Here is a 15,001-nt window from a genome sequence, read left to right as displayed (position 1 = left end):
AGAACAACGCAAGCCCCTCCCCCCCCCCCCCCCCCCCGGAGAAGCTCAGACTGCTGTCCTCCGGCAGCGCCTGCCTGCAGAGCTTTGTCCCGTGGTGTCTCCTGGTCTCCAAGGCCTCTCCTACCTTGATAGGACGTGACATTAGGGGCTCCAGGGCAAAATCACCACTCAGCTCCTTCGGCTGATGGGGACAAGGACTTCCTCCCCGACCGAACTTCGAGCCTTCCCCACCAGGCCTGTCCTTGGCTTGCCAGATTCAGCGAAGAATCCCGCCGAGCCAGCGGTCAAGTATCCACCCTCTCTCGGTATCAGTCCACCTCCTTTTCCTCCACCCTTGGCATCTAATCAAGTTCTATCAGTGACTTTCCATCCACTCCCTGACCTGCTTCTGTTGTACTGGGAGTGGAGTTCCATCTCTCACTTGCAATGGTCTGGAATAAAATCTTCCCTGCCATTTGTAACATGGCAAAATTAACACTGACCACAAAGGCCTTCCAATTCATACAGTCGACAGTTCCAATGGACTACAACATTGTCACAGAGCATGTCTGCTTCCCCAAAGGCACAGAATATATTACAGTGGCTGAATGGTTTACTGAGTCCCTGTCACACACAGGCACCTCCTGGGCACTCAGGACACAGGTGTGACCGAGAGACACGGCCCTGCCAACGTCCTACCTCCCTTGCCCAGGGAATGGGGAGGTGCCTTAACCACTCTGGGGTCCCCAAGGACTTCCAGGAGGCAGTGACACTCAGGGAACCTGGCAGCCAAGAGAAGCGGGCCAGGAGAGAGGGAAGGACAGGCAGGGGAAGCCAGGCCCTAGAAAGACACCAGTATCTCCTGGCGAGACTGTGAAGGAGGTGGAGATGGCAGGTGCACAAAAGACGGGCAGCCGCTGCCAGTGTCCAGGGCTCCAGGTTAAGTGTCACTAAGATGCTCAGGTGTGGGGAGCTGTTAGACAGAAGCAGATGTTTTCATGTGTTTTATTCACTGTATCTTGGAAATATCCTGGTCAAAATAAAGGAATGCCTTCCTGACTGTGCTCACCCCTGAAGGGGACACGGGGGCTGGGAGATCTGGCGAGGACCCCACTCTGCATCTCTGCACTTTTCCGTATTGTGCACATGCATGACTTCAATTTAGCTTTGTTAGAAAGTCAAAGAGGTTATTTGGGGAAAAGATTACGGCCCATTTTGTGTTTCTTCTTTACACTTCTACCATCTCTTCTAAACATGAACAGATACATCTTATATTACTTTTAAATAAAACAAGGGCACGAGATTAGCTCAGCTCTGTCCTCTACTACTCCAGAACCATGACTTTATGATTCCTAAATCCACCCTCCGGGACTCACCCCCAGTGAGGCTTCCACTCCCTGCTCCACTACCTGAAACAGACCCGCACAATCAATTCCTCCTGTCCCCTGGTGGTGTCACCCAGAATGAAACCATGGAGCCCACTCCCTGCAGGGCACCCCTCCGCTCTGCTCCCATCACAGTCTCTGCCCCTCAGCTGTGGGGCCAAGGACCCCCGTCCAGAAGCTCAGTGCACACGGGGGCCGGCACCCCAGCCGCTGAACTCAACTCTGGGTCTATCAGGTTAATTCTCTAAAGTCATATTCTCATTGGGTCATTTTCTAAACCAAAGTGTTTAGTGGCAAACCCCTTCCTAAACAAAAGAAGGCTGAAACGGAAAATGAATGGAGAATCTCAGCATGGCTTCCTACCTCTAGAGGGCCTCCCCCTCTTCTTCCATCTCCAGCCAAGCCAGACAACCTCTATTTCCCCAACATCCTCTTTCACTGCCCCCAATATCCTCTGTGAGCAGGGAGGAGATCCTCAATGCTTGGGGTCCCTCATCCCTTGGGTATGCTCAAGAATTATAAACCTTGTAGCTGACCATTATTCTGTTGGTTTCCTAGCCTCTGAAGCCCTTTCCTGTGTTTCGGGGTCCCCATGCCCCTCTGTGGAGTCATGGTGGGAAGCAGAGCCCAGCCGGTACCACACAAACAGCAATCACCAGGTTCCCACCCTCACTGGCCTGCCGGCTCCGGCAGGGACAGGACGTGGGCCTGAAGTCTCCACGGCTGCTCCAGACTGGGCTCCAGAGACCGCCCAGAGTGCCCTCTCTTGCAGCAGGTGAAGCAGGGCTGAAGGAACACGCAGGGACCACTGGCAGCAGCAGCCCATCCTGGGGCGGCCCCAGAAACGCTCTCACCAGAAGTTCTAGGACGTGCTCCTGGCAGAGCAGCCTGAATCAGGTTCTCCAGCCGTCCTGGTCCACTGACCTATTCTACCTAAAACTCACACTTGGATCCTGTGCTGACAACCAGGAACCCTGATGTAGGCCTTTCAACGCAGAAAAATGCACAAATGCAAATGAACTGCACAGCCCTTCAAGGAAGTCACAGCCTAGCAAAGCCCTACCCACCTGCAGGAGCAGCCGCATTGGCACTCCAGGAGCCGGCTCCTCCTCCTCTGGACACCACTCCTGCTCAGTCAGCACTCACTTCCACTCCTCCACGGGTCCCCAGTTAGTCTGCTCCTCTGGGAATCTGCACTAGTGCCTTTGTTAAGCATCTTAGCACACCCTCTTCGGTGTACGGCAACAGCCTCCTAGAGTTCTCCCTGCCTCCAGACTTATCCTTCCAAAAGAACGCTCAACCTGCCTCCCAGGTGCAAAGCTGATCTTGTGACCTCAGATTAAAATCTTCTTAAGGCTCCAAGTAGCTATCAGAAATTCAACACCTCAGCAAGAGAGACTGGCAAGGATGGAGGCTGCTTTGTCTTGGCCTCTGCCCCAGGCCTCACACTCTCCCCAGCCCTCCTCATGGCCAAGGCGATGATGTGGACATGCAGGCCAGGCCCCCAAATCCAGTACCCAGCTTTTATGGAGAACAGCCCAATTTCCAACTACTGTGAACTAAGTTTAAAAAAAAAAAAAAAAAAAAGAACCTTAAATATTGTGATAAATAAAACACATCTGCAGGCTGACTGACCCACAGACATCTAGTGTATGACCTCTAACCGCTGCCTGAGCCGTATTTGTATGTTTTCTCCAAAATTGAGAGGTTCTCCCTTGGTTGGTGGATACTTAAGTAAATCTTTCTTCAGTGAATGAGGGAACAAACAGACAGTGTGCACCAGGTGCGAGGGGGCCAAGCAAGGAAAAGAGAGTGACGGAGACCCACGGTGGGTGAGGCCTGGGAGATCGGGCTTTGCCCTCTTCCGCTCTGGGAAGGTTCTGTTCGGGGCCAGGGACACCACGCCGATGGCTCTGCGGCTGGAGTTAAAGGGCAGTGACACCCAGATGGGACCCCAGGGAAGAATGCTGGCAAAGACGAGGTCTGAACTTAGTAAAACTGTGAGATGCACATTTTATATGCATTTAAATATTTTAATTATAAAGAGAGGACAGAGTTGTATCACTAAACTTTTAACTCCATTTTTCAGACCAGGAGACCAAGTTACAGTTTCAAGGACTGGAAACAGAAAGCAAATTGCTCAACCCCAGTTCCTGTGGTTTCTTCCGTATGGAATTACAAAGCAAGATTGGGAAGGCTGGAGGCCTGGCCATTGGCAAGAGGAAGTGCATCTTTGTTTTCAAGGAGACTAAAAAGCCCACAAACACTTACACTTCTACACCAGTCAGCCTCATAATTCAAAGTCCAAACTCAAAAAATCTGGCCTGTTGACCTCCCTGATGTTACTGTTGCTGGTAACCCTAAGCACAGAGAAAGAGAACGTGAAATGAAATGAAATGAAATGAAATGAGATAAAATAAAATAAGTTTCCAGCAGGGAGCTGTTTCATGGAGGAGGCCAGGGAAGGGCAGAATGTTCATCTGGGACAGAGTGGCTGGCGGGTGGAGAGTCTGAGCTCAAGCCAGAAGCAAGAACACGGCGGGAGGGAAGCCACCAGGACGCAGTGAGAAGCAAGGATACATCAAGGAAAAAGCGTGCAAATGCAACTTGGGAATGTTCTATGGTTCTAAAAAAGCAAGCAGAGAACTGGTCCTGACCATCTTTGGGCCTTGAAACCACTGCTCCCTCCGCTGAGGACGTTCCTGCCCACCGTCCACCTGGGTGGCTGCTGTGGCCCCAATAGCCAGGCATAGAGATAGGCTCTGAAGACACAGTCACTGAATAAACGGTGACGAAACAGCACACACCACAAAGGAGAATGCTCCGACACTCTGCTGGTCAAAAACGATTCTTGTTTTCTGCAACAAGACTGTCTGGGAGAGATAATGAGGCCGATTCCTTCTGCAGAAACCCTCTGTGATCATCGTAAGTTTTCCCCATGGTGGACGGCCCCTCTTGACGGTGCCCTCACACCCGCACCGCACCCACACTGACCACAGATAAATGGACAAAGTCAAGTCCTTAGCCACAAACAGCACTTGGGCACAAAACAACACTGCTTCTAAGACAGGAGATGTTCTGAGTTTATTTTTTAAACATTTCCCTTAGTACTGCAGGAAGCTATGGAATCTGAGAGCACCACCCAAACAGATGTAAGATAAAATTCCTGATTAAGTAGCAGCACAGGGTCATAGGGTGGAGGATCTTAACTCTTCGCGGGTCAGAGAGGACTTTCTGGGTTTCAAAGCCAGCGGCGAGGGGAGACTTCGGTGGATTCCCTGAAGGTTTACATGTCACAGACTTTCTTAATGCCATCTGGCCATGGACTTAACCACTTTGCATTTATGAAAGGAAGAATCTGAGGATACTCTTGTGTGCACTTAGAGCATTGCCTTAAGCATCTGTTTCTTTAGCATGAAATAAAACTGCACTATTGAGAATGGAAAACATTCAGGAGGTGGTGTAGAGAAGACAGAAACCACCAGCACGGCACCATCTGTCCATCAGCCCCAGAGCCGCAGCTGCACCGCCGAAGTCCTCGGGGGCTCACCTCCAGGAGAGGACACTCCTGCAGGCTGCCCGGGACCAAGCTGGGTGGCAGGGTCTTCCTGTCTTTCACGTTTATTTCCCACTACGAGATCTGGCACAGCGCCTTGACAACAGCAGGTACTCAGTAACCCAATGTGATTAACTGCTGAACGGACAGATGAACGAATGATCTGTCCTGGCATGAACTGGCACTCTAGCTCAAAGACAAGACTTGTACTATCTTCAGGACCCAGAGGAACTGGGTTCTGCCACCTTCTAGCGTCAGGACTTTGGCCATGCTGCATACTCTGTCTGAGTCTCCACCTCCTACCCCGCACAAAGAGTAAGACAGACTGACCCGAGGGCTACAGCGAGGCTGGGCTTTTGTGAACTGCAGCACATGACACTAGGCTCCAAAAACAATAGATCATGACTGCTGTGTTCTCTTCTCTGTTTCCTAATCATCTCCAATCGGCCAGAATCCAGGAGCCTCTTCCCATCCACTCTCCACGCAGCATGCTGTGTGCACCTGAGACGGACACGGTGTTCTGCCACAGGAGACTGGGACGAACTGATGAGAAGATTCTCCGTGAGGACATAAAACATATTTTTTTAAACTGCTAAATTCAAACCAGGAAGAACAGAATCTGCATTTAGTTCATAAGCTGTCTTTTGCCAAGGATGACCGACTTCTGTGACTGGAAAGAAGTCCTGTCCCGGTCACCTCAGGGCACACACCCTGCAAATGAAGTGTTCATGTTTATCTATAAACGTTCTTAGGAAAGGATTTCTATGGCTAGCACCTTATACTAATTCCACTAAGTCTGCAAATCAACCATTCATTCTTTTACAGATGAGGAAACTATGAAGCCTAGTTCCACATCACACACTAATAAATGAACTAATTAAGGCTTTTAATTTCTAGCTTCTGGCAATCTACTCTGCCACTAAATGACCTTGTAACTTTGAGCAATTCTTCAGATCTAAGCCTAAAAGTTGTTATTCCAGTAGGATTCTTGGCCTCAAAGGAAGGCCACTTCTGGGCCAGGCCATCACGTCTACTCACCCGACTTTCAATAACCTGCCATCTCTCCTCTGGAGCCTCCACTCCTCGCCACCTTGTGTTCCTTCTCTCTCTCAGACTCCGTCTCTGTCTGTCTCTCTCTCTCACTCACCGTAAAATACACACACACACACACACACAAATCCCGTGTTGTGTAATACAGTAGGCATTAACCACAGTGGATATTCAGTACTTAAAATGTGGCTAATCCCAAATGAGATGTGATTTCAGTATAAAATACATACCAGACTTTGAAGACTTAGTACAAAAAAATATATATATAAATCACTCTATGAGTACTTTTATCTGTTGGTTAAATGTTGAAAAGACGATATTCTCAATATATTTCAGTTAATTAAAATATATTATTAAAATTAACTTTTTTCACTTTTTAAATTGGCCACTAGACAATTTTAAATTGCATATACAGCTCACATTGTATTTCTATGGGGCAACTGCTGGTCCACACCAACGGTTCTGTGAAAGACCTTCAGCACTGACCCCTCCCCGTGCCCCCTCAGCCAGGACAGCACCTGGCTCATAGTAGGTACACAATAAATACTTGTTGACTTTAACTCTGGATGCTTCTCCATATCTACATCAGAGATAGTGGCTATATTTACAATACAAGATGGTTATGGTAACAATACCATTGAGAAATGTACTACTTTCTTTGAAAGGTAAAAATCATGCTATGAATATGGTTGCTTTTGCTGAAAAGCCTGAAATTCAGTTTGAACACTCAGGCAATGATTTGTATTCCTAAACATGTTCTTTGAGTTATAATGGAAAGATACTACAAATTAAATGCTGAAAAGAGGTGGAGAGTGAACAGCTCAAGTGGAAAAAATTGTACAAAGAACCAAAGGAAAGCTGAGGTATGACCACAATTGATGGCAAGGCCCACAAACTCGTGGAAGCCCCTTTTTTGTTCTGTTTTCATTTAAGAAGCAGGTCAGGGTACTGACGGATTCTAGTGCTAATGGGAACATAATGCAAGTATTTACCCAAAAGGGAGATGGTCTCTTTCCAAATCTGATCACGGCTCCCCACTCTTTCCCCTCAAAGAAGCCCTCGCACACAAGGAATACAATCCCTGCTGCCAGAAAACCTCAGGCACGCAGGCCCAAATCACAGACCCGTCCCTTCACAAGCTGTCTCAGGACACAGCGAAATACAGTGGGCAGGTGAGGAGTCAAGCAGGCACACCGGTTACCTCTGCTGCCTGGACCCTAACACGCCGGCTGGAAGAACCACACCACTGCTGGCCCCAGTGCTGAGACACATGAGGTTCATACCCACCCAACAGGAGGGCTGAACACGGGCGGAGGTGTGGGTGAGTGGCACACATGGGGGAAGAGAAACGGGAGGCCAGAAACTAATCTCTGACCCAAGACCACTGCAAAGACCTGTGAAGAGGCACTGTTTTTACTGAGGGCTTTTTAAGAAAAGTTTTTTCTTTTCTTTAAACCAGCAGTACCAGATCATTAAATCCTTAACCCTGTGTCTAACAGGAATACACCCCAAGCAAGAGCTGGAATCTGGTACCTTCCACTGACTCGAAAGGCACACACCATCCCACCGCCTAGGAAGAAGGGTCGGGGGCACCGGAACGCAGAGGGCGGGGGCCCGGCAGAGACAGAGGAATAGAGCGACCGGATTTTCTGGAACGCAGAGTCCGCACAGCAGCCAGCCCACAGGTCGCCCCGCTGAGGACGCCCGGGAGCCGGGGAACATCAGCTCCGAACCTGCTCTCTCACCGCCCCCGCCCCAGGTAATCAGAAGCACCTCCGGACTTAGGCCTCAGTCAATTTTTCTGTGCACAAGAAAAAGTTATCTGCGCACACGGAAAAAAAAAAAAAAAGATCTGGGAAGAGGAAATTACGGATGAGAAAACACTGAACTACTCCAGTTTAGTAATGACGTGGTGGTGATGCTGCGAGAGCCGAATGTCGGGGTGAAGGGGAGGGGGAAGACGGAGAAACCGCAACCTCCTGAAGCTCGGCCCAAGTTGCGGCAGAACAAGCGCCGGCGCTTTAGAGGGGCAGGGCTCGTTCTCACCGCAGCGCGGCGCGCCCGGAAGCGGCGGGGCCCGGGGCCTGGAGACCCTGGCGCGAGGCCGGGGGGGGGGGGGCGCAGACGGGGACGCCGCGCGGGGCGCCCCCGCCAGCAAAGCGCAGCGCACGGAGGCTGAGAAGCCAGGCCCAGGGGCACGACTGAGACACGTTACCTTGTTCATCCCATTCCCCATGACGGCCGCGCGGCTCTAGCACCCGGGCGCGGCGGCGGGCGGACTGAGGGCATGTTGGGGCGGGCGGGGAACGGGCGGGGCGGGCGGGGCGGGCCGTCGGGCTGGCAGCATACGCGACAGTAACTGGGACGCCCAGGCCCTCTGTCTGCGCGGCTCCTGCCGCGTCCCCCGCCCCCTCCCGAACTTCCCAGCCCTGCAGAGGCACCGGCGCCCCTGCGGGAAGTGGTCTCGCTGTGCCCCTCCCGAGGGAGCCCGGGCGCCCGCCCCGCCGGGCCTGGGACTTGTGAGACACGGCTCCCGGGGCCGCGCCGGGGGCTCGGGGGATACGGCTCCTCGGCACCGGGGTCCAGAGCGCACGCGCGCCCAGGCCCAGCCCCAGCTGCCCGCAGCCGCGATGCGCGGTCGGAGACGGGCCGGGCGGGGCCAGGGATCGCGCAGGCGCAGCCCCTGCCCAGTGGGGCGTGTCCGCTCCCCAGGGATCAGGGTCACCAAAACTCCCGCAGGCCTTTCCCCGGGGCGCCTCAGGGCCCTTTTACCAGCAGTTGCCGCCCTGCCTTGACTGCCTGGGTGAATCAGGTGCTAATTGAGCCTTGGTCGTGGCGGCTTCCCTGCCTGGGTTTTCTGAGTGCGACCGATTTAGGCCCGGTGGGGGGATTCCTACGGCCCTGCCCCACCCACGAAGACCGAGAAGGCTCACCCCGTGGAGAAAGGTGGGCTCGGTGACTCATCTCTGGGATGACCTAACCCCCCTACCCTGGCGGAGCTGATGTCTGGATCTCAGACCACATACCCTGGCTTGGGACGTCTAGTGTGTCCCCTCTTCACGTTGTAAGCTGGCTCTAGTAGGTGCATGGGTGTGTTGATACAACTGCTTCTGGAAAGCCCCTGTCCTTGCTAAGCAACAAAGTAACGTCTGCACTGTGATTCAGTGGAGTGGAATACTTTCTAACCTACCAGAACTGTGTAAATATTCTGTCACCCTTTCTAAACTCCTAGCTTCTTCCCTGCGGACAGAACCCTTGAACTAGGGGTTTCTCTGTTTCTTTTATATATCCTCAGCAATGCCCTGCACATAGTGGGCGCTTGATAACTATTTGTTAAATAAACAAATGCATCATCCCAATACAGCTGGGCTCGCCCCTGATGACTTCATTGTATCTGCTCCTCCTTCCTCCCAGAGTTACAGCCACACCCGCATTCTGTGTGTTCCTGGGACCTGCCACCCTGGTTGCTTGATCACTTGATCACGCACTTGAGTCTTTGCATGGGCTGTGCTCTCTACCCAACCAGCTCAATCCCAAGCTTTCACAAAACTGGCTCTTCTCTTTGAGGTCTCAGCCCACATACCACCTCCTCAAAGAGGCTTTTCCTGACCACCCAGTCTAAAGGAGATCCTCCAGGCACGATCGTATTACCCCCCATTTTTTCTTCATAGCACTTAACTTGAATGGACATTATCATATTTATCAGCTTACTTTTTACTGTCTCACTGGAAAGCAACCTACAGGACCTTGTCTGTCTTATTCACTGCTACAGCCACATGGCCAAGGACAGTGCCTGGCACAAAACAGGTGTTCAGTAAATACTTGTGGAATAAATTAACGAATTCCAGAGCGCTGAGAAAACAGTAGTGAGGTTCTGAGGAATACTGATATTTTGAAAAGAACTTGCAGACTCCTTCTGTTCCTTCCAACCACCTTCACGTCCTCTTTTCCCTCCTGCTTCCCAGTCACCTGGACCAACCAACTCCTCCTCCTCTGCTCCGCACTGTCATCACCTTTACTGCCTTCCTGCTTATGACACAGCATGGTTAGTGGACTGCCTAGGGACTCCCAAGACCAACCTCTGTTTCTAAGTCTCAGAGTGACATTGGGCAAGATGACCAACTTTTCTGAACCACTCTTCTCCTCCTTGAAATGAGATCATGGACTGTGAATCTTCGAAACTCCTGTCCCACCATCAGTGAGTGACTTTTATTTCCCTCCTCTCCTTGTGCTGTTGTTGCTTCCAGTAGTCAGACGAACTGTGGAAAAGCGACCAACTCGTAAGTTAGTATTTGCCTGTGCATGACGGATACATATTCAGTTTTTCTGCTGCCATCCATTTGGAACATTTCCTTTCTTTTATTCGTTTCTTATAAACTTAATTTTCTAGCTGAGATCGTCTGCTTAACAATCTCTCCTGAACTCAGACCAGCCATAGCCGTCTCCTGAGTCAAGCTCGGCACTGTGGCCTGCACACAGTAAGGCCCTACGAGAACCACGTGCCCAGAGCTCATTTCAAATTCTGCTTGTTGCTTAAATGAGGAAAGGTGAGACTATTAGCACCAGAAGTCAGAAGAGTCAGATTTAAATTTTTTTCGTGTGTGTGTGCACACGCACCAGGGAAACTCCCCTTGAGAGGCTCTATCTTCCTCCCCTCCTCCCACCCCGTCCTTGAACCTAACCGCACCTCTCTGCATCATGACACAAAAATTACGTCTGTCGTGTCTTGCCTTCTATGACTAAAGGAAAGGAAAAGAGGAAGCCTGGCCCATTTTGACGGGTCCTGGTTTTCTCTTTTCATGTCCACAGCACCACCTCAGGGGTGTTTCCGGTTCTGCTCGTGCTGGACAGGGGCCTGCTTGCTCCCAAGCTCCTTCCCGTCTTCCTTCTTTTTCCTTTATAGCTTCCTCCCTTATAGAAAGGGAGGAAGAAGACGCCTGGACAAGGCTGGCGTGCTTCCCTTGTGTTCCCTCTTACTCGCAGAATTGCTGAGCATCATAAGCTGGTGGGATTTCACTCCGTGTGAGATCTTGACTCCCAAGACTTTCCTTCCTGCTGTTTTCCCGTTTCTCAGCACAGCCAACACCACAAAATCTGGCAGCAGCTGCCAAACAAACAAAGCTTTCACACGTGCAAAGTGAGGCACGGTCGCTAGCCACGTGGGCCAGCTGGGACCACGCACTTGTGGTTGAGGGTGGCCAGTTAGTGCTGTGCTTGACGAGCAGTACCTGTGGCCTTTAGGGTGGGCGTGTGTGAAAGCCCGCGAGAAGTGCCGCCATTTGAGCCGGTGAGGTCATTGGGGGTGTCACTCACAATTCAGGGAACTGAGAGAAACCTCAGCCCAAGCGGGATTAGTTAAGTGATCTTCCTCAACCTTTTGGACATACTGTCATGCAGAGTGTCTCAGCTTCAGAACTGCTGACACCTGGGGCTAGACGTATGTGTCTGTTTACCAAGCTGCGAGGCCGTCCTGTGCATTGCAGGGTGTTTGCAGTGCCCCTGGCTTCCGCTGCTCCACGCCGGTGGCACCTCAGTCGTGACAGTCACAGGTGCCTCCAGCCTTCAGACAGTGAGCAAGTGACCTCTTGCCGCTGTCACTCGGGCAGTGGGGCCACAGGGGTGCGGTCTTTCAGGGTGCCACTCTCTGCCTCTGCCTCTCTCGCTGATGACCAGTTACAGCCGCACAAGTACGTGGTGCTGGCCTCCGCAGAATTCCCAGGCCACACTGTCCCGTGAGAACAAACAAAGAACACGAGGCCCAGATGAAGAGCTAATCTAGCCAAAGCGTGACTGAAAGAAAAAGAGAGCTAGAAACCAACGAATTGTGAAAAGAAGAAAAAAGGCGGCGTCTGTAACTACTGAAGCAAGAGCACAAGACGTTTTCTCTGCTTCTCCAGAACTGTCCAGAAAGAGAGTGGAGTCCCGCTGCCTGCCTGGGGCCTGACCATGAGGACGTGCCCTTCAGTGACATCAGCCTTTGAAAGGCCACCGATTTCCAGCTCTCCAAGCAGTCTTCTGATTTTGAACTTGGTTTCCTCCTTCCACTTAAGGGGTTTGGGGAACTTAGGTCTCAGAGCACAGGCATCCAGAGAGTGTGCGTTAGGGGAGCAGCAAGAAGAGTGAATACCCAGGTTGGTGAGCAGGGCCGAGAGACATGGTGGAGTCAGCACGCTGTGTTGACATGTGGAGTTCCCAGCGGGGCTGGCAGAGGCAAGGCCCGTTGTGGAGGACGAGCTCCCAGGCAGATTACAGCGCAGAGTGTCAGGCAGAGGGGGCATAAGATAGAGCCCTGGTTCTAAAGGTTGGGGAAGGTGACACTGTTGTCAGCCTACAGGTCCTAACACGTGTGCCTGTATATTGTCAGCACTCCTAGTTTCCAAAATTGTAAGCTTCCTGAGGGCAAGGACGAGTTGTTGTCAGTATTAGCATCCAGCACCTAAAATAGTTCCCACTTTGTGGGGAAACATTCAGATGTTTGTTGACGGAGGAGAGAAAACACAACTGGGAGATTGTTGCCTTTATCCAGATGTGAGGGTCACAAATAATTCATCCTTTTAGATGCCAGACACTCTGCCAATGCTGCATCTGCCTAGCCCGCCTTTTCCAGAGCAAGGCAGTTTCCACGTGTGATGGCTGTGATCCGGGAATGAGCAGAGTCCTACTGCGCTCTGGTGAGAGAGAGAGAGAGAGAGAGAGAGACAGAGCCAGGGAGATGGAGACACTCAGGCCGACAGAGGCTGCACACAGCGCTCCGTGCACGGCCGCCCTCTTCCTCCGGACGTGCAGCTGGCGCTGTGGTGGGCAGAGCCCCGCACTCTCTGTACTTGACATCATGTTGTCCCTTGAGCTTTGGCTGGGAAACCATTCTTGGTTTATGAACACTATCTTGCAGGTTGGCTGAAACAGTTTGGCTCTACCTGTGACATGTCTCCCCGTCTCTGCCAAGGAAGGTCCACTTGAGACAACAGACAGGCCCTTTGAAACGTCTCGTGGTAGACGACCCAGCCCCAAACAGCTGACGAGATCGGTGTATTTTTATAGAATAACCGTCTTTCTCTGTGTTTAACAGGACTGGTGTAAGAGACAACGTGGGACTTGACCTCCTCCCTGACTTGCCTGGGCTCAGAGAGTCACACCCTCTGTGTGTCACTGTGTTCACGGGCTCCAGGTCTCTACAAACCTGTGCAGAGTGACCACACGGCCTGCACTCTGGTGGAGAGTGGGGGGGCCCTGAGTGTCCCCTGCCGGAGGGTCCCCTCCGCCTGCACGGCAGCCTGCCCTCTTGGAGGTGCACCTCCGCTTCTTCGAGGCCTTTGGGGGGTGGGGGCAGCCCTGGAGTGCGGACATAAGAGAAGGCAGCAAGGGTCCAGCTCCGAGAAGCAGCTGGGCAAGGGTGGCCTCCTCAGAGAACCGACCCTCACCTGCCGAATGTCACTTGAGGGTTCTTCCCGATTGAAGAGCTTCACGTTGGCTAGTTTTGTTTGTTTGTTTTTCTCCTTCTTTTACGTGAAACAGAAATTGAAGTAGCTTTAAAGACATTAAAACATGTCTGGGTAGGGGGCTGGAGGAAGAAGGGGGTTTCCTCAGAGAATGGAATGTCCCAAGAGAAATTTCACTGATGAGGGGAAGTCCGTCTCATGTGACATAACGGTGTCATTGTTCACCCCTCTGTTGGGCAGTCTGTTAATATTTATCATCAGTTTGATTAGTCAGTCACCAGTAAAGCCCTGTGAATTATGGAGAGACCACTGTACATACACTGCTGCTCAAGCCAGACAGCAGGGCAGGGTCGCCTTCTCTCTGCTCCACGGCCGGGTGTTCGTGTCTCCTCCCTGAACACTGCTCAGTCTGCGGGGACACCTGCCTCTGCCCAGACAAGGCGGCTTCCCCCAGAGCTGCATGTTTTACTCAGAGACCAGCACCTTCCCAGTGCTAGTTGGCCTGGACTTTTTATCATCTCTGTCAGGCCCACGTGCCCTTTCCATGCGGGGCTTCAGCCTCCGATCTGCACAGGCAACGACTGGCCCAGGAGCGACAGCTGCAAAGAGGAGCGACCACCTCAGCACAGGTGTGTCGTTCTCAGGCACTTTGGGTGCATTTCTCTTTCTCCTCGCAGACACCAGGAACCCCTGGGAGAGGACGGGGACGGCAGAGGCAGCGCCCGCCCTGCCTCGTCGGTGCACAGCTCCCATGCTGTACAGACTGGAACGGTGTCTCGGTCTGAACACAGTTGTGCGCGGCTTCACAGTGCCGTCAGTTTCTCCTCCATCTGCTCCAGAGCACAAGGGGGTGCTTGTTCTGCCCCTGGAGCTCGCAGGGCCCACGATGGTCCGGCGGAAGACGCAGTTTGTCTTGAAGGTGGTGGTGTGAGACCGCTGTCTCTATACACAGTAAACTGTGACTTTTAAGTGGCAGTTGCCCCTCCTGCTGGCCCAGGGTTTGTGCAGTGATGGTTAAAGAGAGACTGAGCTAACTGGGATACAAGACAGCACGATACGTGGCCATCTTTCCTCACTGCCATGCTTTGTATATGTAGAATTTATGTAAAATTTGTATAATTTTTGAAGTATAGTCATTTACAATATTGTAAATAGATATTTTTTCAGTTATATAGTTTTCAGATTACTTTCTATTATCGATCATTACAAAGTATTGAATATAATGAAAATGTACAACTTAAGGTTTTGCTTTTAAAAAAATCTAACTGTTTGTACTGCAGTCATAACGACCAAGCACACGGGGCAGGAAGCTCCCTGCTTTGTGGTCATTTTGTTCAAGTCACGGTGTAAAGGGGGGTGTGTGTGGTTTGTCCCGTGAGTGATAGCAGCTCTCGAGCTTCAGAGTCAGTGTAAGTACTGGTTACGTACCTGACTTGTGGGGGGTGCACAGGTGAGGTGTCTCAGCTGCACAGACAGAGCTACCTTCAAACAGACCATGCTCTCTTCTAGTTACTCAGTGTGAGGGTCACAGAGCTAAGGCAGGAACCCCTTAGCCTTCTCTACCTGTGTCCTAAAGAAATACGCGGCTTTAG

The 15,001-nt window shown here is 51.7% G+C and overlaps 1 protein-coding gene and 1 long non-coding RNA gene across 11 annotated transcripts in view; one reads left to right on the top strand and one right to left on the bottom strand.

Annotated features, from left to right (window-relative positions):
• Positions 1-8,636, bottom strand: part of DUSP22 (dual specificity phosphatase 22) — a 52,871-nt gene extending 44,235 nt beyond the window's left edge. For 3 of the 9 annotated variants that reach the window (XM_074347957.1, XM_074347962.1, XM_074347955.1), the window contains exon 1: positions 8,186-8,333. In XM_074347957.1, coding sequence (XP_074204058.1) covers positions 8,186-8,206 — 21 coding nt within the window. In that variant the 5' untranslated portion in view covers positions 8,207-8,333. Of the gene's footprint in view, positions 1-8,185 lie in introns of all 9 variants that reach the window. The other 6 variants (XM_074347961.1, XM_074347964.1, XM_074347963.1 and 3 more) reach the window with 6 other exon arrangements.
• LOC123612372 (uncharacterized) lies at positions 8,599-14,579 on the top strand. 2 transcript variants are annotated; one of them, XR_012500852.1, is made up of 2 exons: positions 8,599-10,517; positions 13,040-14,579. It is a non-coding gene; the product is annotated as an uncharacterized LOC123612372 (long non-coding RNA). The 2 variants fall into 2 exon arrangements; XR_012500851.1 differs by having other exon boundaries at positions 8,599-12,101.
• Positions 14,580-15,001: the final 422 nt, after the last annotated feature.

Source organism: Camelus bactrianus, chromosome 20 (assembly GCF_048773025.1).
Source record: "Camelus bactrianus isolate YW-2024 breed Bactrian camel chromosome 20, ASM4877302v1, whole genome shotgun sequence".
NCBI classification, from domain to species: domain Eukaryota; kingdom Metazoa; phylum Chordata; class Mammalia; order Artiodactyla; family Camelidae; genus Camelus; species Camelus bactrianus.
This window is presented reverse-complemented; position numbering and strand designations above follow the sequence as displayed.